General features: G+C 49.1%; 1 protein-coding gene across 3 annotated transcripts; it reads left to right on the top strand.

Moving 5' to 3' along the window:
* The first annotated feature begins 1805 nt into the window (after positions 1–1805).
* ears2 (glutamyl-tRNA synthetase 2, mitochondrial) lies at positions 1806–25737 on the top strand. Of its 3 annotated transcripts, none has more exons than XM_065001050.1 (11): positions 1809–2384; positions 4457–4612; positions 6271–6460; positions 6884–7034; positions 8786–8934; positions 9700–9872; positions 13648–13756; positions 18182–18335; positions 23140–23270; positions 24326–24467; positions 25488–25737. In XM_065001050.1, exons 1-11 carry the CDS (start codon positions 2096–2098, stop codon positions 25497–25499), a joined length of 1656 nt encoding a protein of 551 aa, XP_064857122.1. In that variant the 5' UTR covers positions 1809–2095; the 3' UTR covers positions 25500–25737. The 3 variants fall into 3 exon arrangements, with proteins under 3 accessions (XP_064857123.1, XP_064857122.1, XP_064857121.1); XM_065001049.1 differs by having other exon boundaries at positions 25484–25737; XM_065001051.1 differs by lacking the exons at positions 23140–23270; positions 24326–24467; positions 25488–25737 and adding an exon at positions 19252–19738 and having other exon boundaries at positions 1806–2384.

Here is a 25737-nt window from a genome sequence, read left to right as displayed (position 1 = left end):
TGGGGTCAGAGAGCCATCGTGGTTACATCAAGACACTGAGCTGCACTGGGGTCAGAGAGCCATCATGGTTACATCAAGACACTGAGCTGCACTGGGGTCAGAGAGCCATCATGGTTACATCAAGACACTGAGCTGCACTGGGGTCAGAGAGCCATCATGGTTACATCAAGACACTGAGCTGCACTGGGGTCAGAGAGCCATCATGGTTACATCAAGACACTGAGCTGCACTGGGGTCAGAGAGCCATCATGGTTACATCAAGACACTGAGCTGCACTGGGGTCAGAGAGCCATCATGGTTACATCAAGACACTGAGCTGCACTGGGGTCAGAGAGCCATCATGGTTACATCAAGAGATTGAGCTGCACTGGGGTCAGAGAGCCATCATGGTTACATCAAGACACTGAGTTGCACTGGGGTCAGAGAGCCATCGTGGTTACATCAAGACACTGAGCTGCACTGGGGTCAGAGAGCCATCATGGTTACATCAAGACACCGTGGAGCCAGCGCGAGATATAGGTCTGAAAACGTACCTCAACGCAGGGATGGGATGTGCCACTTGTACTCCACATTTTACCTGTCCACACTGCGCCCATCGAGAAGATTGAAGTACTGCTAGTTTTCCCTTTTTCGTCCTCCTGCTAGCTAGTAATTGCCACAGCAGCCATTTTGGAATGACAACGTCAACGAAGGCTGCTGTGGCTCCTGCTAGCTAGCATGAGCACAACAAGGGCGGTTTTCTGGGAAAACTCTGAGTATTTCAATCTTCTCGATGGAGCAGTGTTGATAAAGGTACAATGTGGAGTACAGTGGCATATCCCACCCTGCATTGAGGTTTGTTTTCTGCCCCATATCTAGCGCAGGCGCCACAGTGTCTTAATGCAGAGATAATTGCATTCCGGCTCCAGTGCAGTGTAAACAAGCGTGAAGGTTGGGCCGGTGTCTTCTGGCAAGGTGAATACTGAATATACACCCATTGGAGACAGCAGCACTGTCTCTGCATGGCTTCCTCTCTATCCCCTGGCAAGGAATGTTACAGATGAGTGAATTTTCTAGGAAACCGGTGGAGGTGCGGCGTCATACCTGCAACCAATCAGAGCACACAAAAACATTTTTTTAAACGGACCAATAGAAAAGCATACATTTCACATGACTACCTTAGTTACCCTTAATAAGGGTTCCTTCAGCCTGTTTACAACAGTCGTCAATCATCTATGTTACAATTATAATTGTTCACACCCACAGCGAACCTCTCGGGGTAAGATGTTCTAGTGATGGGAAACCGGGGCTTTCTGACGCCACCGGGGCTTTCTGAAGCCATCGGGGCTTTCACCAAATTGTGCCTTATGATTGTTCATTACGCTGAGCTTTAACACAATCCACATTAGTGACATCTGCTGGTCATCAATGAAAAGCAATGCTTGATGTTTATGTACGTGTTTTTCCCCACACTATTCATCACATCTCCCACAACGCAGAGGTTAGTCGCGAGTCTTCGTAGGCAACGACAATCAGTTACCACATTGCAGGTTCGCACTTTCCATCCTGTTTCCCTTTTTTTGCGGTCAAAAACTGAATCGAGGCCATTATCTAAGATGCTTTAGACATACGCTTATACTATAGTCAATAAAGCGAACTAGTTTACACAACAATGTGCAGAAAGTGTTGCGTCATAAAACGATTTTCTAAATAATATTAATTCGTTCCGGATTCGGCCACTCTTTGTGTTCTGGGTATCAATAGTTCCATCATTAAAGGTTTTCACACTGCGCTTTTATCCGTGGGCGGACTTTTATTTTGAACAGAGCAAACCAGGAAGTGGTGTGATGACGTCACGTGATTGGCATGTGTCGAGAGCCGGGGTACAGTTTTAACTGTCAACTTCAGACACGATTAAATCAACAACGCAAATCGATCCTAAACAGCAAACATCGGTAGAATGAATTTGTAAGAGCAATTTTCCCCCTCTCACAAAGACGCTCCTCTCTATGTTGTGCTAAACGTTTCCGCGTTCAATAGCTAGCTAGCTGTCTGTAGCGAGTGGAACACATGGATCACTTTGTTTTGTAACTTCGGTAGTTAGCTAATTATTATCATGTTCCTGTCATCGTTTATACATTTCAGCACACCGTCCAGATGCTTTCCAATAAAAACGTGTACGCGGTGTTGCCAATACAGTACAGGAAGGAGCGTCCGTAAAGTCCATACCCCAGTGTTGTTGAAGAACGCATTGACTTTCAACCGCAGTGGAGGACACGGCGGAAAGCAAAAATACATGAGGTTGAAGAGCTCGCAGAAGAGATGCTTTTCATCTGAATGTGACGAGGTTGGTCATCAGCATGAACATGGGGATGTGAGAGTGAGGTTCGCTCCGAGTCCAACAGGTAAAATAATGCAGCGAATTTGTTTGGGGGGGGTGTAGACTGATTGGGATTTGAACCCACGACAGGGTGTTGATAGCTAAACAATCGGATGAATAATCAGGTGTGTTAGTGCTGGGTTAAAGTCTGCACAGTGCATATAGCTCTACAACCCTGTTAATAGCTAAACAATCGGATGAATAATCAGGTGTGTTAGTGCTGGGTTAAAGTCTGCACAGTGCATATAGCTCTACAACCCTTGGGTTGGCGGTTGGTTTTGAGCCGTGGCTAAAAGGAGTACACTACAGGGATTAGGGACTATAACCTGTACCTGCTATAACACTACTGTGACAGTGATGCCACCTAGCGGGACTGTGACAGTGATGCCACACTACAATTAACCTCTAGGTTTCCTACACCTGGGGGGACTGCGTACAGCTCTCTACAACTATAATTAACCTCTAGGTTTCCTACACCTGGGGGGACTGCGTACAGCTCTCTACAACTATAATTAACCTCTAGGTTTCCTACACTGCTCTCTACAACTATAATTAACCTCTAGGTACAGCTCTACAGCTCTACAACTATAATTAACCTCTAGGTTTCCTACACCTGGGGGGACTGCGTACAGCTCTCTACAACTATAATTAACCTCTAGGTTTCCTACACCTGGGGGGGCTGCGTACAGCTCTCTACAACTATAATTAACCTCTAGGTTTCCTACACCTGGGGGGGCTCTCTACAACTATAATTAACTAGGTTTCCTACACCTGGGGGACAGCTCTCTACAACTATAATTAACCTCTAGGTTTCCTACACCTGGGGGACTGCGTACAGCTCTCTACAACTATAATTAACCTCTAGGTTTCCTACACCTGGGGACTTTACAGCTCTCTACAACTATAATTAACCTCTAGGTTTCCTACACCTGGGGACTGCGTACAGCTCTCTACAACTATAATTAACCTCTAGGTTTCCTACACCTGGGGGGACTGCGTACAGCTCTCTACAACTATAATTAACCTCTAGGTTTCCTACACCTGGGGGGACTGCGTACAGCTCTCTACAACTATAATTAACCTCTAGGTTTCCTACACCTGGGGGGACTGCGTACAGCTCTCTACAACTATAATTAACCTCTAGGTTTCCTACACCTGGGGGGACTGCGTACAGCTCTCTACAACTATAATTAACCTCTAGGTTTCCTACACCTGGGGGGACTGCGTACAGCTCTCTACAACTATAATTAACCTCTAGGTTTCCTACACCTGGGGGGACTGCGACAGCTCTCTACAACTATAATTAACCTCTAGGTTTCCTACACCTGGGGGACTGCGTACAGCTCTCTACAACTATAATTAACCTCTAGGTTTCCTACACCTGGGGGACTGCGTACAGCTCTCTACAACTATAATTAACTAGGTTTCCTAATTAACTCTACAACTAGGTTTCCTACACCTGGGGGGACTGCACACAGCTCTCTACAACTATAATTAACCTCTAGGTTTCCTACACCTGGGGGACTGCGTACAGCTCTCTACAACTATAATTAACCTCTAGGTTTCCTACACCTGGGGCTGCGTAGGACAGCTCTCTACAACAACTATAATTAACCTCTAGGTTTCCTACACCTGGGGGGGCTGCGTACAGCTCTCTACAACTATAATTAACCTCTAGGTTTCCTACACCTGGGGGGACTGCGTACAGCTCTCTACAACTATAATTAACCTCTAGGTTTCCTACACCTGGGGGGCTGCGTACAGCTCTCTACAACTATAATTAACCTCTAGGTTTCCTACACCTGGGGGGGCTGCGTACAGCTCTCTACAACTATAATTAACCTCTAGGTTTCCTACACCTGGGGGGGCTGCGTACAGCTCTCTACAACTATAATTAACCTCTAGGTTTCCTACACCTGGGGGGCGTGGCTGAGTACAACTATAATTAAGCTGGGGGGCTGGTCAACTATAATTAAGAGGTTTCCTACACCTGGGGGGCGTACAGCTCTCTGCAACTATAATTAACCTCTAGGTTTCCTACACCTGGGGGGACTGCATACAGCTCTCTACAACTATAATTAACCCGTGTCTCTCTAGGTTTCCTACACCTGGGGGGACTGCGTACAGCTCTCTACAACTATATCTACGCTAAGAAGTATGGAGGAAGCTTCATCTTACGTATGGAAGATACAGACCAGAGCAGACTGGTGCCGGGAGCTGCAGAGTCTATAGAGGATATGTTGGAGTGGGCTGGTAGGACAGACTTAATAACACACACTTACACACACACCTAAACACAGACCAGAGCAGACTGGTGCCGGGAGTGGCTGAGTCTGTAGAGTTCATGCTGGGGTGGTCTGGTAGGACAGACTGGTGCCGGGAGTGGCTGAGTCTGTAGAGTTCATGCTGGGGTGGTCTGGTAGGACAGACTGGTGCCGGGAGTGGCTGAGTCTGTAGAGTTCATGCTGGGGTGGTCTGGTAGGACAGACTGGTGCCGGGAGTGGCTGAGTCTGTAGAGTTCATGCTGGGGTGGTCTGGTAGGACAGACTGGTGCCGGGAGTGGCTGAGTCTGTAGAGTTCATGCTGGGGTGGTCTGGTAGGACAGACTGGTGCCGGGAGTGGCTGAGTCTGTAGAGTTCATGCTGGGGTGGTCTGGTAGGACAGACTGGTGCCGGGAGTGGCTGAGTCTGTAGAGTTCATGCTGGGGTGGTCTGGTAGGACAGACTGGTGCAGGGAGTGGCTGAGTCTGTAGAGGTCATGCTGGGGTGGTCTGGTAGGACAGACTGGTGCCGGGAGTGGCTGAGTCTGTAGAGTTCATCCTGGGGTGGTCTGGTAGGACAGACTGGTGCCGGGAGTGGCTGAGTCTGTAGAGTTCATGCTGGGGTGGTCTGGTAGGACAGACTGGTGCAGGGAGTGGCTGAGTGTAGAGTTCATCCTGGGGTGGTCTGGTAGGAACAGAGACATATTTAGATATTAAGGAGTTTGGACAGCTTTTACAACAGACATTAGCGCCCGTTAGCGTTCCAACACATTCCAAGTATTTGGAATCTAATTCGGATTGTAGACATTCAGTTCCACAGCATTGTTTACATTCTAGAACACGCTGTGGACTCCGACCAGACATAGTTACATTCTAGAACACGCTGTGGACTCCGACCAGACATAGTTACATTCTAGAACACGCTGTGGACTCCGACCAGACATAGTTACATTCTAGAACACGCTGTGGACTCCGACCAGACATAGTTACATTCTAGATATTTACGCTGTGGACTCCCAACAGACATAGTTACATTCTAGAACACGCTGTGGACTCCGACCAGACATAGTTACATTCTAGAACACGCTGTGGACTCCGACCAGACATAGTTACATTCTAGAACACGCTGTGGACTCCGACCAGACATAGTTACATTCTAGAACACGCTGTGGACTCCGACCAGACATAGTTACATTCTAGAACACGCTGTGGACTCCGACCAGACATAGTTACATTCTAGAACACGCTGTGGACTCCGACCAGACATAGTTGCATTCTAGAACACGCTGTGGACTCCGACCAGACATAGTTGCATTCTAGAACACGCTGTGGACTGACATAGTTACATTCTAGAACACGCTGTGGACTCCGACCAGACATAGTTGCATTCTAGAACACGCTGTGGACTCCGACCAGACATAGTTACATTCTAGAACACGCTGTGGACTCCGACCAGACATAGTTACATTCTAGAACACGCTGTGGACTCCGACCAGACATAGTTACATTCTAGAACACGCTGTGGACTCCGACCAGACATAGTTGCATTCTAGAACACGCTGTGGACTCCGACCAGACATAGTTGCATTTTTGCCCATGTAATAATGGGGGCTAACGTGGATACCGTCCGTCTCCATCCTACCCTCCCCAGGTATCCCCCCAGACGAGAGTCCCCGTGGAGGAGGCCAGTACGGTCCCTACCTCCAGTCCCAGAGGCTGTCCCTGTACAGCCAGGCTGCTGACTCCCTGGTCCAGACAGGGAAGGCCTACCACTGCTTCTGCAGCCAGCAGAGACTAGAATTACTGAAGAGAGAGGCCCTACGCAGCGGACAGACACCGCGGTGAGTTGACTAAACACACACACACACACCTACTTTTATTTATTTGATTTAACTTTTATTTAACTAGGCAAGTCAGTTAACAAATTCTTATTTACACTGACGGCCTACCCCGGCCAAACCCGGACGACCCTGGGCCAATTGTGCGGCCCCGCCCTATGGAACTCCCAATCACGTCCGGGTTGTGATACAGCCTGGAATCGAACCAGGGTCTGTAGTGACGCTTCTAGCACTGAGATGCAGGGCCTTCGACCCGCTGCGCCTCCTCGGGAGCCCCAATAACATGGATGACACCTCCTCGGGAGCACATCCAACCCCATGTTTAAATAGACACACTCATTCACACACGTTACTGGATCAGAAGGTCCCACATGTTTAAATAGACACACTCATTCACACACGTTACTGAACATTCCTCTACTGCAGGTATGACAACAGGTGCAGACACCTCCGCCCAGATCAGCTAGAGGAGAAGCTGGATCAGAAGGTCCCCCATGTGATCAGGTTCCGACTGGAGTCTGGAGTAGAACCCTTCAACGATCTGGTCTTTGGCTGGAACCGTCATGAGGTGGCCCAGGTAAACCTGCAGATATGTGAGATAGATAAACACAAGCTGTACCGTGATCAGGTTCCGACTGGAGTCTGGAGTAGAACCCTTCAACGATCTGGTCTTTGGCTGGAACCGTACACGATCTGAGGTGGCCCAGGTAAACCTGCAGATATGTGAGATAGATAAACACAAGCTGTACCGTGATCAGGTTCCGACTGGAGTCTGGAGTAGAACCCTTCAACGACCTGGTCTTTGGCTGGAACCGTCATGAGGTGGCCCAGGTAAACCTGCAGATATGTGAGATAGATAAACACAAGCTGTACCGTGATCAGGTTCCGACTGGAGTAGAACCCATCAACGATCTGGTCTTTGGCTGGAACCGTCATGAGGTGGCCCAGGTAAACCTGCAGATATGTGAGATAGATAAACACAAGCTGTACCGTGATCAGGTTCCGACTGGAGTCTGGAGTAGAACCCTTCAACGACCTGGTCTTTGGCTGGAACCGTCATGAGGTGGCCCAGGTAAACCTGCAGATATGTGAGATAGATAAACACAAGCTGTACCGTGATCAGGTTCCGACTGGAGTAGAACCCTTCAACGACCTGGTCTTTGGCTGGAACCGTCATGAGGTGGCCCAGGTAAACCTGCAGATATGTGAGATAGATAAACACAAGCTGTACCGTGATCAGGTTCCGACTGGAGTAGAACCCATCAACGATCTGGTCTTTGGCTGGAACCGTCATGAGGTGGCCCAGGTAAACCTGCAGATATGTGAGATAGATAAACACAAGCTGTACCGTGATCAGGTTCCGACTGGAGTAGAACCCATCAACGATCTGGTCTTTGGCTGGAACCGTCATGAGGTGGCCCAGGTAAACCTGCAGATATGTGAGATAGATAAACACAAGCTGTACCGGCAAGCAGTGTGACATTTTTTATTCATTTTTAATTTCTGACGCCCCGGCAACAAGTAACCTCAGATTTGCAAGTGCTTTTCTTATTTCAAAACACATATATAATTGAAACTCCGCCTCCCATCCCAGGTTAAAGGAGAACCCGTATTAATCTGATGGTTCCCCACCTGGAAAATGTAGTAGATGGATAGAGAACATCTTCCTCATCCTCTTCCAAAGGGATATTCAATCTGCTTTCTCATTTTTGTTTTACCCATCTACCAATAGGGGCCCTTCTTTGCGAGGCATTGGAAAACCTCCCTGGTCTTTGTGGTTGAATCTGTGTTTTGAAATTCACTGAAATACAGATAATTGTATGTGTGGGGAACAGAGATGAGGTAGTCATTCAAAAAATCATGTTCAACACTATTATTGTACACAGAATGAGTCCAAGCAACTTATTATGTGACTTGTTAAGCACATTTTTACTCCTGAACTCATTTAGTCTTGTCATAACAAAGGGGCTGAACACTTAACTGACTCAAGACATTTCAGCTTTTCATTTTTTAAATTAATTTCTAAAACAAAATTAGAATAACAGAATTCCACTTTGACATTATGGGATGTTTTGTGTTGGCCAGTGACGGACATAAATATCCATTTTAATTTTGAATTCAGGCTGCAACACAACAAAATGTGGGGAAAAGTCAAAGGGTGTGAATAGTTTCTGCACCTGCTCCAGGTTGAAGGAAACCCTGTCGTGTTGAATAGTTTCTGCACCTGCTCCAGGTTGAAGGAACCCTGTCGTGTTGAAATAGTTTCTGCACCTGCTCCAGGTTGAAGGAGACCCTGTCGTGTTGAAATAGTTTCTGCACCTGCTCCAGGTTGAAGGAGACCCTGTCGTGTTGAAAGCTGATGGTTTCCCCACCTATCACCTGGCTAACGTAGTAGACGACCACCTGATGAAGGTCAGCCACGTCCTGAGAGGATCAGAGTGGCTCATCTCTACCTCCAAACACCTGCTGCTCTACAGGTACACACACACACACACACACACACACACACACACACACACACACACACACACACACACACACGTGTGATTCCCACTAGGCACACCCATACAAAAATTTGTAGAATACTAATATTCAGAATAATAGTACATTTTATTCACTCTTTTCAAGATACGCAAGGACACGTACAGATACAGAGCAAAATAGAATAACATAGCAATTATGAGCATGAGAATATCAGAGGCAATGGACTAAAATGAATGTACAAAACGGCAGGTTGCTTTGTGTTACGTTATGTTATTCCAGGGCTCTGGGCTGGAGCCCCTGGTTATGTTATTGTTGTTATTCCAGGGCTCTGGGCTGGAGCCCCCTGGTTATGTTATTGTTGTTATTCCAGGGCTCTGGGCTGGAGCCCCTGGTTATGTTATTGTTGTTATTCCAGGGCTCTGGGCTGGAGCCCCCTGGTTATGTTATTGTTGTTATTCCAGGGCTCTGGGCTGGAAGCCCCCTGGTTATGTTATTGTTGTTATTGTTGTTATTGTTGTTATTCCAGGGCTCTGGGCTGGAGCCCCCTGGTCATGTTATTGTTGTTATTCCAGGGCTCTGGGCTGGAAGCCCCTGGTTATGTTATTGTTGTTATTCCAGGGCTCTGGGCTGGGAGCCCCTGGTTATGTTATTGTTGTTATTCCAGGGCTCTGGGCTGGAAGCCCCTGGTTATGTTATTGTTGTTATTCCAGGGCTCTGGGCTGGAAGCCCCCTGGTTATGTTATTGATTGTTATTCCAGGGCTCTGGGCTGGGAGCCCCCGGTGTTCGGACACCTTCCTCTCCTCCTCAACAGAGATGGCAGTAAGCTCTCCAAGAGACAAGGAGATATCTACATACAGAGTTTCCAGAGGAGTGGGGCCCTACCTGAAGCACTACTGGATATCACCACACACTGTGGATCTGGCTTCAACAGTAAGAGAGGGAGGGGGATATCTTTATACAGAGAAGTAGTGGACTATAGAGGGAATAGGAGTCAGAAGTAGTGGACTATAGAGGGAATAGGAGTCAGAAGTAGTGGACTATACAGGGAATAGGAGTCAGAAGTAGTGGACTATAGAGGGAATAGGGGTCAGATGTAGTGGACTATAGAGGGAATAGGAGTCAGAAGTAGTGGACTATAGAGGGAATAGGAGCCAGAAGTAGTGGACTATAGAGGGAATAGGAGTCAGAAGTAGGACTATAGAGGGAATAGGGGTCAGAAGTAGTGGACTATAGAGGGAATAGGGGTCAGATGTAGTGGACTATATAGGGAATAGGAGTCAGAAGTAGTGGACTATAGAGGGAATAGGAGTCAGAAGTAGTGGACTATACAGGGAATAGGAGTCAGAAGTAGTGGACTATAGAGGGAATAGGAGTCAGAAGTAGTGGACTATAGAGGGAATAGGAGTCAGAAGTAGTGGACTATAGAGGGAATAGGAGTCAGATGTAGTGGACTATAGAGGGAATAGGAGTCAGAAGTAGTGGACTATACAGGGAATAGGAGTCAGAAGTAGTGGACTATACAGGGAATAGGGGTCAGATGTAGTGGACTATAGAATAGGAGTCAGAAGTAGTGGACTATAGAGGGAATAGGAGTCAGAAGTAGGGACTAGTGGACTATAGGGAATAGGAGTCAGAAGTAGTGGACTATAGAGGGAATAGGAGTCAGAAGTAGTGGACTATAGAGGGAATAGGAGTCAGAAGTAGTGGACTATAGAGGGAATAGGAGTCAGATGTAGTGGACTATAGAGGGAATAGGGGTCAGAAGTAGAGGACTATAGAGGGGTCAGAAGTAGTGGACTATAGAGGGAATAGGAGTCAGAAGTAGTGGACTATAGAGGGAATAGGAGTCAGAAGTAGTGGACTATAGAGGGAATAGGGGTCAGAAGTAGTGGACTATAGAGGGAATAGGAGTCAGAAGTAGTGGACTATAGAGGGAATAGGAGTCAGATGTAGTGGACTACAGGGAATAGGAGTCAGAAGTAGTGGACTATAGAGGAGGGGTCAGATGTAGAGGAATAGGGGTCAGAAGTAGAGGACTATAGAGGGAATAGGAGTCAGAAGTAGAGGACTATAGAGGGAATAGGAGTCAGAAGTAGAGGACTATAGAGGGAATAGGAGTCAGAAGTAGAGGACTATAGAGGGAATAGGAGTCAGAAGTAGTGGACTATAGAGGGAATAGGAGTCAGAAGTAGAGGACTATAGAGGGAATAGGAGTCAGAAGTAGGACTATAGAGGGAATAGGGGTCAGAAGTAGTGGACTATAGAGGGAATAGGGGTCAGATGTAGTGGACTATATAGGGAATAGGAGTCAGAAGTAGTGGACTATAGAGGGAATAGGAGTCAGAAGTAGTGGACTATAGAGGGAATAGGGGTCAGATGTAGTGGACTATAGAGGGAATAGGAGTCAGAAGTAGTGGACTATAGAGGGAATAGGAGTCAGAAGTAGTGGACTATAGAGGGAATAGGAGTCAGAAGTAGTGGACTATAGAGGGAATAGGAGTCAGAAGTAGTGGACTATAGAGGGAATAGGAGTCAGAAGTAGTGGACTATATAGGGAATAGGAGTCAGAAGTAGTGGACTATAGAGGGAATAGGGTCAGAAGTAGTGGACTATAGAGGGAATAGGAGTCAGAGATGTAGTGGACTATAGAGGGAATAGGGAGTCAGAAGTAGTGGACTATAGAGGGAATAGGAGTCAGAAGTAGTGGACTATAGAGGGAATAGGAGTCAGAAGTAGTGGACTATACAGGGAATAGGGGTCAGATGTAGTGGACTATAGAGGAGTCAGATGTAGAGGACTATAGAGGGAATAGGAGTCAGAAGTAGTGGACTATAGAGGGAATAGGAGCCAGAAGTAGTGGACTATAGAGGGAATAGGAGTCAGAAGTAGTGGACTATAGAGGGAATAGGAGTCAGAAGTAGTGGACTATACAGGGAATAGGAGTCAGAAGTAGTGGACTATACAGGGAATAGGGGTCAGATGTAGTGGACTATAGAGGAGTCAGATGTAGAGGACTATAGAGGGGTCAGAAGTAGAGGACTATAGAGGGAATAGGAGTCAGAAGTAGTGCACTAGAGGGAATAGGAGTCAGAAGTAGTGGACTAGAGGGAATAGTCAGAGTAGTGGAATAGGGAATAGTAGGGAATAGTCAGAAGTAGTGGACTATAGAGGGAATAGGGGTCAGAAGTAGTGGACTATAGAGGGAATAGGGGTCAGAAGTAGAGGACTATAGAGGGGTCAGATGTAGAGGACTATAGAGGGAATAGGAGTCAGAAGTAGTGGACTATAGAGGGAATAGGAGTCAGAAGTAGTGCACTAGAGGGAATAGGAGTCAGAAGTAGTGCACTAGAGGGAATAGGAGTCAGAAGTAGTGGAATAGAGGGAATAGGAGTCAGAAGTAGTGGACTATAGAGGGAATAGGGGTCAGAAGTAGTGGACTATAGAGGGAATAGTGGTCAGATGTAGAGGACTATAGAGGGAATAGTGGTCAGATGTAGAGGACTATAGAGGGAATAGGGGTCAGATGTAGTGGACTAGAGGGAATAGGGGTCAGAAGTAGAGGACTATAGAGGGAATATGGGTCAGAAGTAGAGGACTATAGAGGGAATAGGGGTCAGAAGTAGAGGACTATAGAGGGAATAGGGGTCAGAAGTAGAGGGCTATAGAGGGGTCAGATGTAGAGGGCTATAGAGGGGTCAGAAGTAGAGGACTATAGAGGGAATAGGGGTCAGAAGTAGAGGACTATAGAGGGGTCAGATGTAGAGGACTATAGAGGGAATAGGAGTCAGAAGTAGAGGACTATAGAGGGAATAGGAGTCAGAAGTAGAGGACTATAGAGGGAATAGGGGTCAGATGTAGAGGACTATAGAGGGAATAGGGGTCAGATGTAGAGGACTATAGAGGGAATAGGGGTCAGAAGTAGAGGACTATAGAGGGAATAGGAGTCAGAAGTAGAGGACTATAGAGGGGTCAGATGTAGAGGACTATAGAGGGAATAGGAGTCAGATGTAGAGGGCTATAGAGGGGTCAGATGTAGAGGGCTATAGAGGGGTCAGATGTAGAGGGCTATAGAGGGGTCAGATGTAGAGGGCTATAGAGGGGTCAGATGTAGAGGACTATAGAGGGGTCAGATGTAGAGGACTATAGAGGGGTCAGAAGTAGAGGACTATAGAGGGAATAGGGGTCAGATGTAGTGGACTATAGAGGGAATAGGGGTCAGATGTAGTGGACTATAGAGGGGTCAGATGTAGAGGACTATAGAGGGGTCAGATGTAGTGGACTATAGAGGGAATAGGGGTCAGATGTAGAGGACTATAGAGGGGTCAGATGTAGTGGACTATAGAGGGAATAGGGGTCAGATGTAGAGGACTATAGAGGGGTCAGATGTAGTGGACTATAGAGGGGTCAGATGTAGAGGACTATAGAGGGGTCAGATGTAGAGGACTATAGAGGAGTCAGATGTAGAGGACTATAGAGGAGTCAGATGTAGAGGACTATAGAGGGAATAGGGGTCAGATGTAGAGGACTATAGAGGGGTCAGATGTAGTGGACTATAGAGGGGTCAGATGTAGAGGACTATAGAGGGAATAGGGGTCAGATGTAGAGGACTATAGAGGGGTCAGATGTAGAGGACTATAGAGGGGTCAGATGTAGAGGTAGGGTGCCCTTTGAGAAGCATCCTAAATGTCCCCCTGTCATCCTGCAGGTAACCGTGTTGGTCGTAAGATGGAGGAACTGATCGCGGAGTTCAACCCGTCTAAGATCACCACCCACTCTGCCCTGCTAGACCTGGACAAACTACCTGAGTTTAACAGGTACACTACCTGTCTGTCTCTGCCCTGCTAGACCTGGACAAACTACCTGAGTTTAACAGGTACACTACCTGTCTGTCTCTGCCCTGCTAGACCTGGACAAACTACCTGAGTTTAACAAGTACACTACCTGTCTGTCTGTCTCTGCGTCCATCTCTCCCCTCCCTGCTAGACCTGGACACACTACCTGAGTTTAACAAGTACACTACCTGTCTGTCTGTCTCTGTGTCCATCTCTCTCCTCCCTGCTAGACCTGGACAAACTACCTGAGTTTAACAGGTACACTACCTGTCTGTCTCTGCTCTGCTAGACCTGGAGACACTACCTGAGTTTAACAAGTACACTACCTGTCTGTCTGTCTCTGTGTCCATCTCTCTCCTCCCTGCTAGACCTGGACACACTACCTGAGTTTAACAAGTACACTACCTGTCTGTCTGTCTGTGTGTCCATCTCTCCCCTCCCTGCTAGACCTGGACAAACTACCTGAGTTTAACAAGTACACTACCTGTCTGTCTGTCTCTGTGTCCATCTCTCTCCTCCCTGCTAGACCTGGACAAACTACCTGAGTTTAACAGGTACACTACCTGTCTGTCTCTGCCCTGCTAGACCTGGACAAACTACCTGAGTTTAACAAGTACACTACCTGTCTATCTGTCTCTGCTCTGCTAGACCTGGAGACACTACCTGAGTTTAACAAGTACACTACCTGTCTGTCTGTCTCTGTGTCCATCTCTCTCCTCCCTGCTAGACCTGGACACACTACCTGAGTTTAACAAGTACACTACCTGTCTGTCTGTCTCTGTGTGTCCATCTCTCCCCTCCCTGCTAGACCTGGACAAACTACCTGAGTTTAACAAGTACACTACCTGTCTGTCTGTCTCTGTGTCCATCTCTCTCCTCCCTGCTAGACCTGGACAAACTACCTGAGTTTAACAGGTACACTACCTGTCTGTCTGTCTCTGTGTCCATCTCTCCCCTCCCTGCTAGACCTGGACACACTACCTGTCTGTCTGTCTCTGTGTCCATCTCTCCCCTCCCTGCTAGACCTGGACAAACTACCTGAGTTTAACAGGTACACTACCTGTCTGTCTGTCTCTGCCCTGCTAGACCTGGACAAACTACCTGAGTTTAACAGGTACACTACCTGTCTGTCTGTCTCTGTGTGTCCATCTCTCCCCTCCCTGCTAGACCTGGACAAACTACCTGAGTTTAACAGGTACACTACCTGTCTGTCTGTCTCTGTGTCCATCTCTCTCCTCCCTGCTAGACCTGGACACACTACCTGTCTGTCTGTCTCTGTGTCCATCTCTCTCCTCCCTGCTAGACCTGGACAAACTACCTGAGTTTAACAAGTACACTACCTGTCTGTCTGTCTCTGTGTCCATCTCTCTCCTCCCTGCTAGACCTGGACACACTACCTGTCTGTCTGTCTCTGTGTCCATCTCTCTCCTCCCTGCTAGACCTGGACACACTACCTGAGTTTAACAGGTACACTACCTGTCTGTCTGTCTCTGTGTCCATCTCTCCCCTCCCTGCTAGACCTGGACAAACTACCTGAGTTTAACAGGTACACTACCTGTCTGTCTGTCTCTGTGTGTCCATCTCTCCCCTCCCTGCTAGACCTGGACAAACTACCTGAGTTTAACAGGTACACTACCTGTCTGTCTGTCTGTCTCTGCCCTGCTAGACCTGGACAAACTACCTGAGTTTAACAAGTACACTACCTGTCTGTCTGTCTCTGTGTCCATCTCTCTCCTCCCTGCTAGACCTGGACACACTACCTGTCTGTCTGTCTCTGTGTCCATCTCTCTCCTCCCTGCTAGACCTGGACACACTACCTGAGTTTAACAGGTACACTACCTGTCTGTCTGTCTCTGCCCTGCTAGACCTGGACAAACTACCTGAGTTTAACAGGTACACTACCTGTCTGTCTGTCTCTGCCCTGCTAGACCTGGACAAACTACCTGAGTTTAACAGGTACACTACCTGTCTGTCTGTCTCTGTGTCCATCTCTCTCCTCCCTGCTAGACCTGGACAAACTACCTGAGTTTAACAGGTACACTACCTGTCTGTCTGTCTCTGTGTCCATCTCTCTCCTCCCTGCTAGACCTGGACAAACTACCTGAGTTTAACAGGTACACTACCTGTCTGTCTGTCTCTGTGTCCATCTCTCCCCTCCCTGCTAGACCTGGACACACTACCTGAGTTTAACAGGTACACTACCTGTCTGTCTGTCTCTGTGTCCATCTCTCCCCTCCCTGCTAGACCTGGACACACTACCTGAGTTTAACAGGTACACTACCTGTCTGTCTGTCTCTGTCTCCATCTCTCTCCTCCCTCCACGGGTTCTGTAGGCTGGCTGCCCTCAAACCTCAAGGTTGAGTTTAGTTCAAGGGTAGAAGCCATAGTAGGTTTGTCCCTGTTGCTCTGGGGCTCTTAACTCAGCCACCAGGTAGTGTAGTCTGAGCACCAGTCTCTTTAGTTAACATGCCACTCCTTGTCATTGCCATAGAGACGGGGTCTCTGGCGATCTCAACGTTCAATATGCAGATGGTTTACGGCTGAGTTGCTCATTGGTTGTTTGAAAATACAACACATGACGACATGTGGAGCCTCAAATGTAATTATAATTATATTACCAAATCAAAAACCAACATTTAGCTGTTAGCTAGGCAAGCTGTTGCTTATTTTGATTCTTAAAATCAAGGCCTAAGACGTTTTGTGGTTGGAATTACAGTACGTATTTACTCTGTGAATTTAGACCTGAGCAACTTTTCACGCTGTCAACACACTGGTTTTACCTGGCTGAACACCCCCCCCCCAAAATGGTTGCTTAGCAACCGGATAGCAACACTTTCAGTGGAGAGAAAACAGTGGTAGTTCCAATAGTTGCCTAATCGTTGTGATTGGAGGATAGCTGCGAGGGGTTATCGAATCAGGATCAACTCCTCTGTTCTCCTCAAGCTCATTAATGATAGAATCTTCAGAGTTGAAGATGGCAGAACGTCCTGTCTCCTTGGCACAGCGAGTGGAGTACAGGGAGTGGAGTACAGGGAGTGGAGCGCAGGGAGTGGAGCGCAGGGAGTGGAGCGCAGGGAGTGGAGCGCAGGGAGTGGAGCGCAGGGAGCGCAGGGAGGGGGCGAGGGAGGTAGGAGCGTGGGGCGCAGGGAGGGGAGCGCAGGGAGTGGAGCGCAGGGAGTGGAGCGCAGGGAGTGGAGCGCAGGGAGTGGAGCGCAGGGAGGGGAGCGCAGGGAGTGGAGCGCAGGGAGGGGAGCGCAGGGAGTGGAGCGCAGGGAGTGGAGCGCAGGGAGTGGAGTACAGGGAGTGGAGTGGAGCGCAGGGAGTGGAGTACAGGGAGTGGAGTGGAGTACAGGGAGTGGAGTGGAGCGCAGGGAGTGGAGTATAGAGACAGGGAGTGGAGCACAGGGAGTGGAGGAGGAGAGTGGAGCGCAGGGAGTGGAGCACAGGGAGTGGAGCGCAGGGAGTGGAGCGCAGGGAGTGGAGCGCAGGGAGTGGAGCACAGGGAGGGGAGCGCAGGGAGGAGTGGAGCGCAGGGAGTGGAGCGCAGGGAGTGGAGCGCAGGGAGTGGAGCGCAGGGAGTGGAGTGGAGCGCAGGGAGTGGAGTACAGGGAGTGGAGTACAGGGAGTGGAGTGGAGTACAGGGAGTGGAGGAGTACAGGGAGTGGAGTGGAGCGCAGGGAGGGAACCTCCCAGGGAGTGGAGCGCAGGGAGTGGAGTGGAGCGCAGGGAGTGGAGCGCAGGGAGTGGAGCGCAGGGAGTGGAGCACAGGGAGTGGAGTGGAGCGCAGGGAGTGGAGTACAGGGAGTGGAGTGGAGTACAGGGAGTGGAGTGGAGCGCAGGGAGTGGAGCGCAGGGAGTGGAGCGCAGGGAGTGGAGCACAGGGAGGGGAGCGCAGGGAGTGGAGTACAGGGAGTGGAGTGGAGCGCAGGGAGGGGAGCGCAGGGAGTGGAGTACAGGGAGTGGAGTGGAGCGCAGGGAGTGGAGCGCAGGGAGTGGAGCACAGGGAGTGGAGTGGAGCGCAGGGAGTGGAGTGCAGGGAGTGGAGCGCAGGGAGGGGAGCGCAGGGAGGGGAGCGCAGGGAGTGGAGCGCAGGGAGTGGAGCGCAGGGAGGGGAACATTAGCTAAGAGACTGTTACCCAGGCTACAGGTGGTGCTGTTACACTGTGTATTTCTGCCTGTATATTGTGTCTGCTGACCTGCCCCCATTCAGTCATGATAAATGACTCCAATAATCACCTAGTCATGATCTTCAGTTTAGAATGCAGTTTGATTAATCAGATGGAGAGAAGGTGTGACCCCAATCAGACCCCTGGGTCTCAATTCTTCTCCTAACCACCCTTATCTTAACAACTCACTCTAGACCAGTCCTTAGTAATCTCAGTAATAATCCACTCTGTGTTCTCCCAGGATCCACCTGCAGCAGCGTATCGATGACGCGGTGCAACGCGATTGGCTGGTGACGGATCTGCAGGGGCGGATCCAGGAAGTGTACGGAACACAAGTCCAGGATCAGGATGTTCTGCAACCAGATTACATCACACGGGTTCTACACCTGCGCAAGGTAACTATGACCTCATCACAGGGGTTTTACACCTGCCCAAGTTAACTATGACCTCATCACAGGGGTTTTACACCTGCCCAAGGTAACTATGACCTCATCACAGGGGTTCTACACCTGCCCAAGGTAACTATGACCTCATCACAGGGGTTCTACACCTGCCCAAGGTAACTATGACCTCATCACAGGGGTTCTACACCTGCCCAAGGTAACTATGACCTCATCACAGGTTCTACACCTGCGCAAGGTAACTATGACCTCATCACAGGGGTTCTACACCTGCCCAAGTTAACTATGACCTCATCACAGGGGTTCTACACCTGCCCAAGGTAACTATGACCTCATCACAGGGGTTCTACACCTGCCCAAGGTAACTATGACCTCATCACAGGGGTTCTACACCTGCCCAAGGTAACTATGACCTCATCACAGGGGTTCTACACCTGCCCAAGGTAACTATGACCTCATCACAGGGGTTCTACTCCTGCGCAAGGTAACTATGACCTCATCACAGAGGTTCTACACCTGCGCAAGGTAATTATGACCTCATCACACGGGTTCTACACCAGCGTGCAAGGTAACTGGATGTAACCAAGGTAACGGGGCATCAGCTGTTGTGTCGGTCTTCGCACCAGCTGAAAAACGATCCCTTCATCCCTCTGGCCTTCCAACTTTCCCAGTTTGAGAATATCACAGCCTGGTGCAGAATGTGGAGCCTGTCTGTCTGGAGGTCACCATCTCTCTCTCTCCGTCTCACTCACTCACATATCTTCTCTGTCTGAGCTGGTAGCTCCAGAGTATTCCTTTGGGTTCAACCTTCTCCTGTCTGTCTTGTGTCTCTCTCTCTCTCAGGGTTCAACCTGGTGTTCTCCTCTGTCTGTCTAATTCTCTCTCTCTTCTCTCTCTGTCTCTCTCTCAGGGTCATATCTCATCTGTGTCTGACCTGGTGTCCTCAGAGTATTCCTACCTAGTGTAGTGTTAGCTAGCTACATAGTTGTCTTTGCTGTCTTCGTATCCAAGATAATTGTGTAGTTTAGAGTGTGTAGGTTTAGAGTGATTATCTTAATTTACCGAGGTTAGCTAGCCAGCTATTTGTCGTCCTTAACGTAGGAGACACTGCTAGCTAGCCAACAGCTAGCCAACGTCTACCGAACAGTACTTCCGCACTCAACAACCCGGTCGCATTTCGCTTCGCTCCACAGGTAGTATCACATTTTTCATTTCATTTCATTACAGTACAACGGCTTGATTTGTTTGATCGTAGCTAGCTACATAGCTAGCTACATAGCCGTCTTTGTATCAAAGATAATTGTGTAGTCTAGAGCGATTTCCTAGGTTAGCTAGCCAGCTATTGTCGTTCTTTTAACGCAACGTAACGTAATCATCACTGCTAGCTAGCCAGCTAGCCCCGAATAGCAGCACAGTAGAAACTATTACACTCAACGGAACGACTTGATTAGTGTAGTGTCAACAACGCAGCCACTGCCAGCTAGCCTACATAGTCAACAACGCAGCCTCTGCCAGCTAGCCTACTTCAGCAGTACTGTATCATTTTAATCATTTTAGTCAATAAGATTCTTGCTACGTAAGCTTAACTTTCTGAACACTCGAGACGTGTAGTCCACTTGTCATTCCAATCTCCTTTGCATTAGCGTAGCCTCTTGTGTAGCCTGTCAACTATGTGTCTGTCTATCCCTGTTCTCTCCTCTCTGCACAGACCATACAAACGCTCCACACCGCGTGGCCGCGGCCACCCTAATCTGGTGGTCCCAGTGCGCACGACCCACGTGGAGTTCCAGGTCTCCGGTAGCCTCTGGAACTGCCGATCTGCGGCCAACAAGGCAGAGTTCATCTCAGCCTATGCCTCCCTCCAGTCCCTCGACTTCTTGGCACTGACGGAAACATGGATCACCACAGATAACACTGCTACTCCTACTGCTCTCTCTTTGTCTGCCCACGTGTTCTCGCACACCCCGAGAGCTTCTGGTCAGCGGGGTGGTGGCACCGGGATCCTCATCTCTCCCAAGTGGTCATTCTCTCTTTCTCCCCTTACCCATCTGTCTATCGCCTCCTTTGAATTCCATGCTGTCGCAGTTACCAGCCCTTTCAAGCTTAACATCCTTATCATTTATCGCCCTCCAGGTTCCCTCGGAGAGTTCATCAATGAGCTTGATGCCTTGATAAGCTCCTTTCCTGAGGACGGCTCACCTCTCACAGTTCTGGGCGACTTTAACCTCCCCACGTCTACCTTTCACTCATTCCTCTCTGCCTCCTTCTTTCCACTCCTCTCCTCTTTTGACCTCACCCTCTCACCTTCCCCCCCTACTCACAAGGCAGGAAATACGCTCGACCTCATCTTTACTAGATGCTGTTCTTCCACTAACCTCATTGCAACTCCCCTCCAAGTCTCCGACCACTACCTTGTATCCTTTTCCCTCTCGCTCTCATCCAACACTTCCCACACTGCCCCTACTCGGATGGTATCGCGCCGTCCCAACCTTCGCTCTCTCTCCCCCGCTACTCTCTCCTCTTCCATCCTATCATCTCTTCCCTCTGCTCAAACCTTCTCCAACCTATCTCCTGATTCTGCCTCCTCAACCCTCCTCTCCTCCCTTTCTGCATCCTTTGACTCTCTATGTCCCCTATCCTCCAGGCCGGCTCGGTCCTCCCTCCCTCCCTCCGTGGCTCGACGACTCATTGCGAGCTCACAGAACAGGGCTCCGGGCAGCCGAGAGGAAATGAGGGAAAACTCGCCTCCCTGCGGACCTGGCATCCTTTCACTCCCTCCTCTCTACATTTTCCTCTTCTCTCTCTGCTGCTAAAGCCACTTTCTACCACTCTAAATTCCAAGCATCTGCCTCTAACCCTAGGAAGCTCTTTGCCACCTTCTCCTCCCTCCTGAATCCTCCTCCCCCCCCCCCCCTCCTCCCTCTCTACAGATGACTTCGTCAACCATTTTGAAAAGAAGGTCGACGACATCCGATCCTCGTTTGCTAAGTCAAACGACACCGCTGGTTCTGCTCACACTGCCCTACCCTGTGCTCTGACCTCTTTCTCCCCTCTCTCTCCAGATGAAATCTCGCGTCTTGTGACGGCCGGCCGCCCAACAACCTGCCCGCTTGACCCTATCCCCTCCTCTCTTCTCCAGACCATTTCCGGAGACCTTCTCCTTACCTCACCTCGCTCATCAACTCATCCCTTACCGCTGGCTACGTCCCTTCCGTCTTCAAGAGAGCGAGAGTTGCACCCCTTCTGAAAAAACCTACACTCGATCCCTCCGATGTCAACAACTACAGACCAGTATCCCTTCTTTCTTTTCTCTCCAAAACTCTTGAACGTGCCGTCCTTGGCCAGCTCTCCCGCTATCTCTCTCAGAATGACCTTCTTGATCCAAATCAGTCAGGTTTCAAGACTAGTCATTCAACTGAGACTGCTCTTCTCTGTATCACGGAGGCGCTCCGCACTGCTAAAGCTAACTCTCTCTCCTCTGCTCTCATCCTTCTAGACCTATCGGCTGCCTTCGATACTGTGAACCATCAGATCCTCCTCTCCACCCTCTCCGAGTTGGGCATCTCCCGGCGCGGCCCACGCTTGGATTGCGTCCTACCTGACAGGTCGCTCCTACCAGGTGGCGTGGCGAGAATCCGTCTCCACACCACGTGCTCTCACCACTGGTGTCCCCCAGGGCTCTGTTCTAGGCCCTCTCCTATTCTCGCTATACACCAAGTCACTTGGCTCTGTCATAACCTCACATGGTCTCTCCTATCATTGCTATGCAGACGACACACAATTAATCTTCTCCTTTCCCCTTCTGATGACCAGGTGGCGAATCGCATCTCTGCATGTCTGGCAGACATATCAGTGTGGATGACGGATCACCACCTCAAGCTGAACCTCGGCAAGACGGAGCTGCTCTTCCTCCCGGGAAGGACTGCCCGTTCCATGATCTCGCCATCACGGTTGACAACTCCATTGTGTCCTCCTCCCAGAGCGCTAAGAACCTTGGCGTGATCCTGGACAACACCCTGTCGTTCTCAACTAACATCAAGGCGGTGGCCCGTTCCTGTAGGTTCATGCTCTACAACATCCGCAGAGTACGACCCTGCCTCACACAGGAAGCGGCGCAGGTCCTAATCCAGGCACTTGTCATCTCCCGTCTGGATTACTGCAACTCGCTGTTGGCTGGGCTCCCTGCCTGTGCCATTAAACCCCTACAACTCATCCAGAACGCCGCAGCCCGTCTGGTGTTCAACCTTCCCAAGTTCTCTCACGTCACCCCGCTCCTCCGCTCTCTCCACTGGCTTCCAGTTGAAGCTCGCATCCGCTACAAGACCATGGTGCTTGCCTACGGAGCTGTGAGGGGAACGGCACCTCAGTACCTCCAGGCTCTGATCAGGCCCTACACCCAAACAAGGGCACTGCGTTCATCCACCTCTGGCCTGCTCGCCTCCCTACCACTGAGGAAGTACAGTTCCCGCTCAGCCCAGTCAAAACTGTTCGCTGCTCTGGCCCCCCAATGGTGGAACAAACTCCCTCACGACGCCAGGACAGCGGAGTCAATCACCACCTTCCGGAGACACCTGAAACACCACCTCTTTAAGGAATACCTAGGATAGGATAAAGTAATCCCTCTCACCCCCCCCCCCTTAAAAGATTTAGATGCACTACTGTTCCACTGGATGTCATAAGGTGAATGCACCAATTTGTAAGTCGCTCTGGATAAGAGCGTCTGCTAAATGACTTAAATGTAAATGTAAATGTGGTTCAACCTTCTCCTCTGACTAATTCTCTCTCTCTTCTCTCTCAGGGTCATATCTCCTCTGTGTCTGAGCTGGTGTCCTCAGAGTATTCCTACCTTTGGGTTCGACCTTCTTTCTCTGACCAACAGATGGCAGCACTCAGCTCAGAGACACAACACATCGCTACTCTGGTCATACGGTTCGTACCATAACTACTACAGACTAACAGGACTACTCTGGTTCATACCATAACTACTGTAGACTAACAGGACTACTCTGGTTCATACCATAACTACTATAGACTAACAGGACTACTCTGGTTCATACCATAACTACTACAGACTAACAGGACTACTCTGGTTCATACCATAACTACTACAGACTAACAGGACTACTCTGGTTCATACCATAACTACTATAGACTAACAGGACTACTCTGGTTCATACCATAACTACTACAGACTAACAGGACTACTCTGGTTCATACCATAACTACTACAGACTAACAGGACTACTCTGGTTCATACCATAACTACTACAGACTAACAGGACTACTCTGGTTCAGACTAACACTACAGGACTACTCTGGTTCATACCATAACTACTATAGACTAACAGGACTACTCTGGTTCATACCATAACTACTACAGACTAACAGGACTACTCTGGTTCATACCATAACTACTACAGACTATCAGGACTACTCTGGTTCATTAACTACTACAGACTATCAGGACTACTCTGGTTCATACCATAACTACAGACTAACAGGACTACTCTGGTTCATACCATAACTACTATAGACTAACAGGACTACTCTGGTTCATACCATAACTACAGACTAACAGGACTACTCTGGTTCATACCATAACTACTATAGACTAACAGGACTACTCTGGTTCATACCATAACTACTGTAGACTAACAGGACTAGGACATAACTCTACAGACTAACAGGACTACTCTGGTTCATACCATAACTACTGTAGACTAACAGGACTACTCTGGTTCATACCATAACTACTACAGACTAACAGGACTACTCTGGTTCATACCATAACTACTGTAGACTAACAGGACTACTCTGGTTCGTACCATAACTACTACAGACTAACATGACTACTCTGGTTCATACCATAACTACTACAGACTAACAGGACTACTCTGGTTCATACCATAACTACTACAGACTATCAGGACTACTCTGGTTCATACCACTATTAACAGTTCTGTCCCGTGTCTGTCTCTGTGTAGGTTGATGGAAGGTCTGAAAGGAGGTGAGGAACTGACAGTCGACCAGCTCAGTGTAGAACTGAAGACTCTGGCTAAGAAGACCAGGAACACTAAATACAGAGATGTTATGAAGATTATACGACTGGCCCTCAGCGGACTACAGGTAGGAGAGAGACTGGCCCTCAGCGGACTGCAGGTAGTAGAGAGACTGGCCCTCAGCGGACTGCAGGTAGTAGAGAGACTGGCCCTCAGCGGACTGCAGGTAGTAGAGAGACTGGCCCTCAGCGGACTACAGGTAGGAGAGAGACTGGCCCTCAGACTACAGGTAGGAGAGAGACTGGCCCTCAGACTACAGGTAGGAGAAGGACTGGCCATCAGACTACAGATAGAAGAGAGACTGGCCCTCAGACTACAGGTAGGAGAGAGACTGGCCCTCAGACTACAGGTAGGAGAGAGACTGGCCCTCAAACTACAGGTAGGAGAGAGACTGGCCCTCAGACTACAGGTAGGAGAGAGACTGGCCCTCAGACTACAGGTAGGATAGAGACTGGCCCTCAGACTACAGGTAGGAGAGAGACTGGCCCTCAGACTACAGGTAGGAGAGAGACTGGCCCTCAGACTACAGGTAGGAGAGAGACTGGCCCTCAGACTACAGGTAGGAGAGAGACTGGCCCTCAGACTACAGGTAGGAGAGAGACTGGCCCTCAGACTACAGGTAGGCGAGAGACTGGCCCTCGGACTACAGGTAGGAGAGAGACTGGCCCTCAGACTACAGGTAGGAGAGAGAGACTGGCCCTCAGACTACAGGTAGGAGAGAGACTGGCCCTCAGACTACAGGTAGGAGAGAGAGACTGGCCCTCAGACTACAGGTAGGAGGCCCTCAGACTACAGGTAGGAGGGAGGGAGGCAGAACGGAGACAGACGGCGAAAAAGAAAGCACCACAATGACAGTGTGGATAAAATTTAAAAAAACAGAAGTTGTGTTTGATTGCTGTCCTGTCAAATGATTGCAACATGATTGTCACAGCTCTTAAAAAGGATGTTTCTTCTTCCTCATCCATCTCTGTCTGTCTCTCTCTCTCTCTCTCTCTCTCTCTCTCTCTCTCTCTCTCTCTGTCTGTCTCTCTCTCTCTCTGTCTCTCTCTCTGTCTCTCTCTCTCTCTCTCTCTCTCTCTCTAGCAAGGCCCCAGTGTAGCGGAGATGATGGTATCGTTGGGGCCCAGTGAGATCACACATCGCTTCAACAGAGTTCTACAGCAGCACTGAACATTGTGGCTGCAGGGCACCCTATTCCCCATACAGTACACTACTGTTGTCCAGGGTCCTACAGTACACTACTGTTGTCCAGGGTCCTATCTCAATCACACTGGACTTGTAAAGGACATTCAGTCAAGTTGAACTGGAAATGTTTGCAATAAAACAGTTTCTACTAA

Source organism: Oncorhynchus nerka, linkage group LG15 (genome assembly GCF_034236695.1).
Source record: "Oncorhynchus nerka isolate Pitt River linkage group LG15, Oner_Uvic_2.0, whole genome shotgun sequence".
Taxonomy (NCBI): Eukaryota; Metazoa; Chordata; class Actinopteri; order Salmoniformes; family Salmonidae; genus Oncorhynchus; species Oncorhynchus nerka.
The sequence above is the reverse complement of the archived record's forward strand: the minus strand, read 5'-3'. Positions and strand labels throughout refer to the sequence as shown.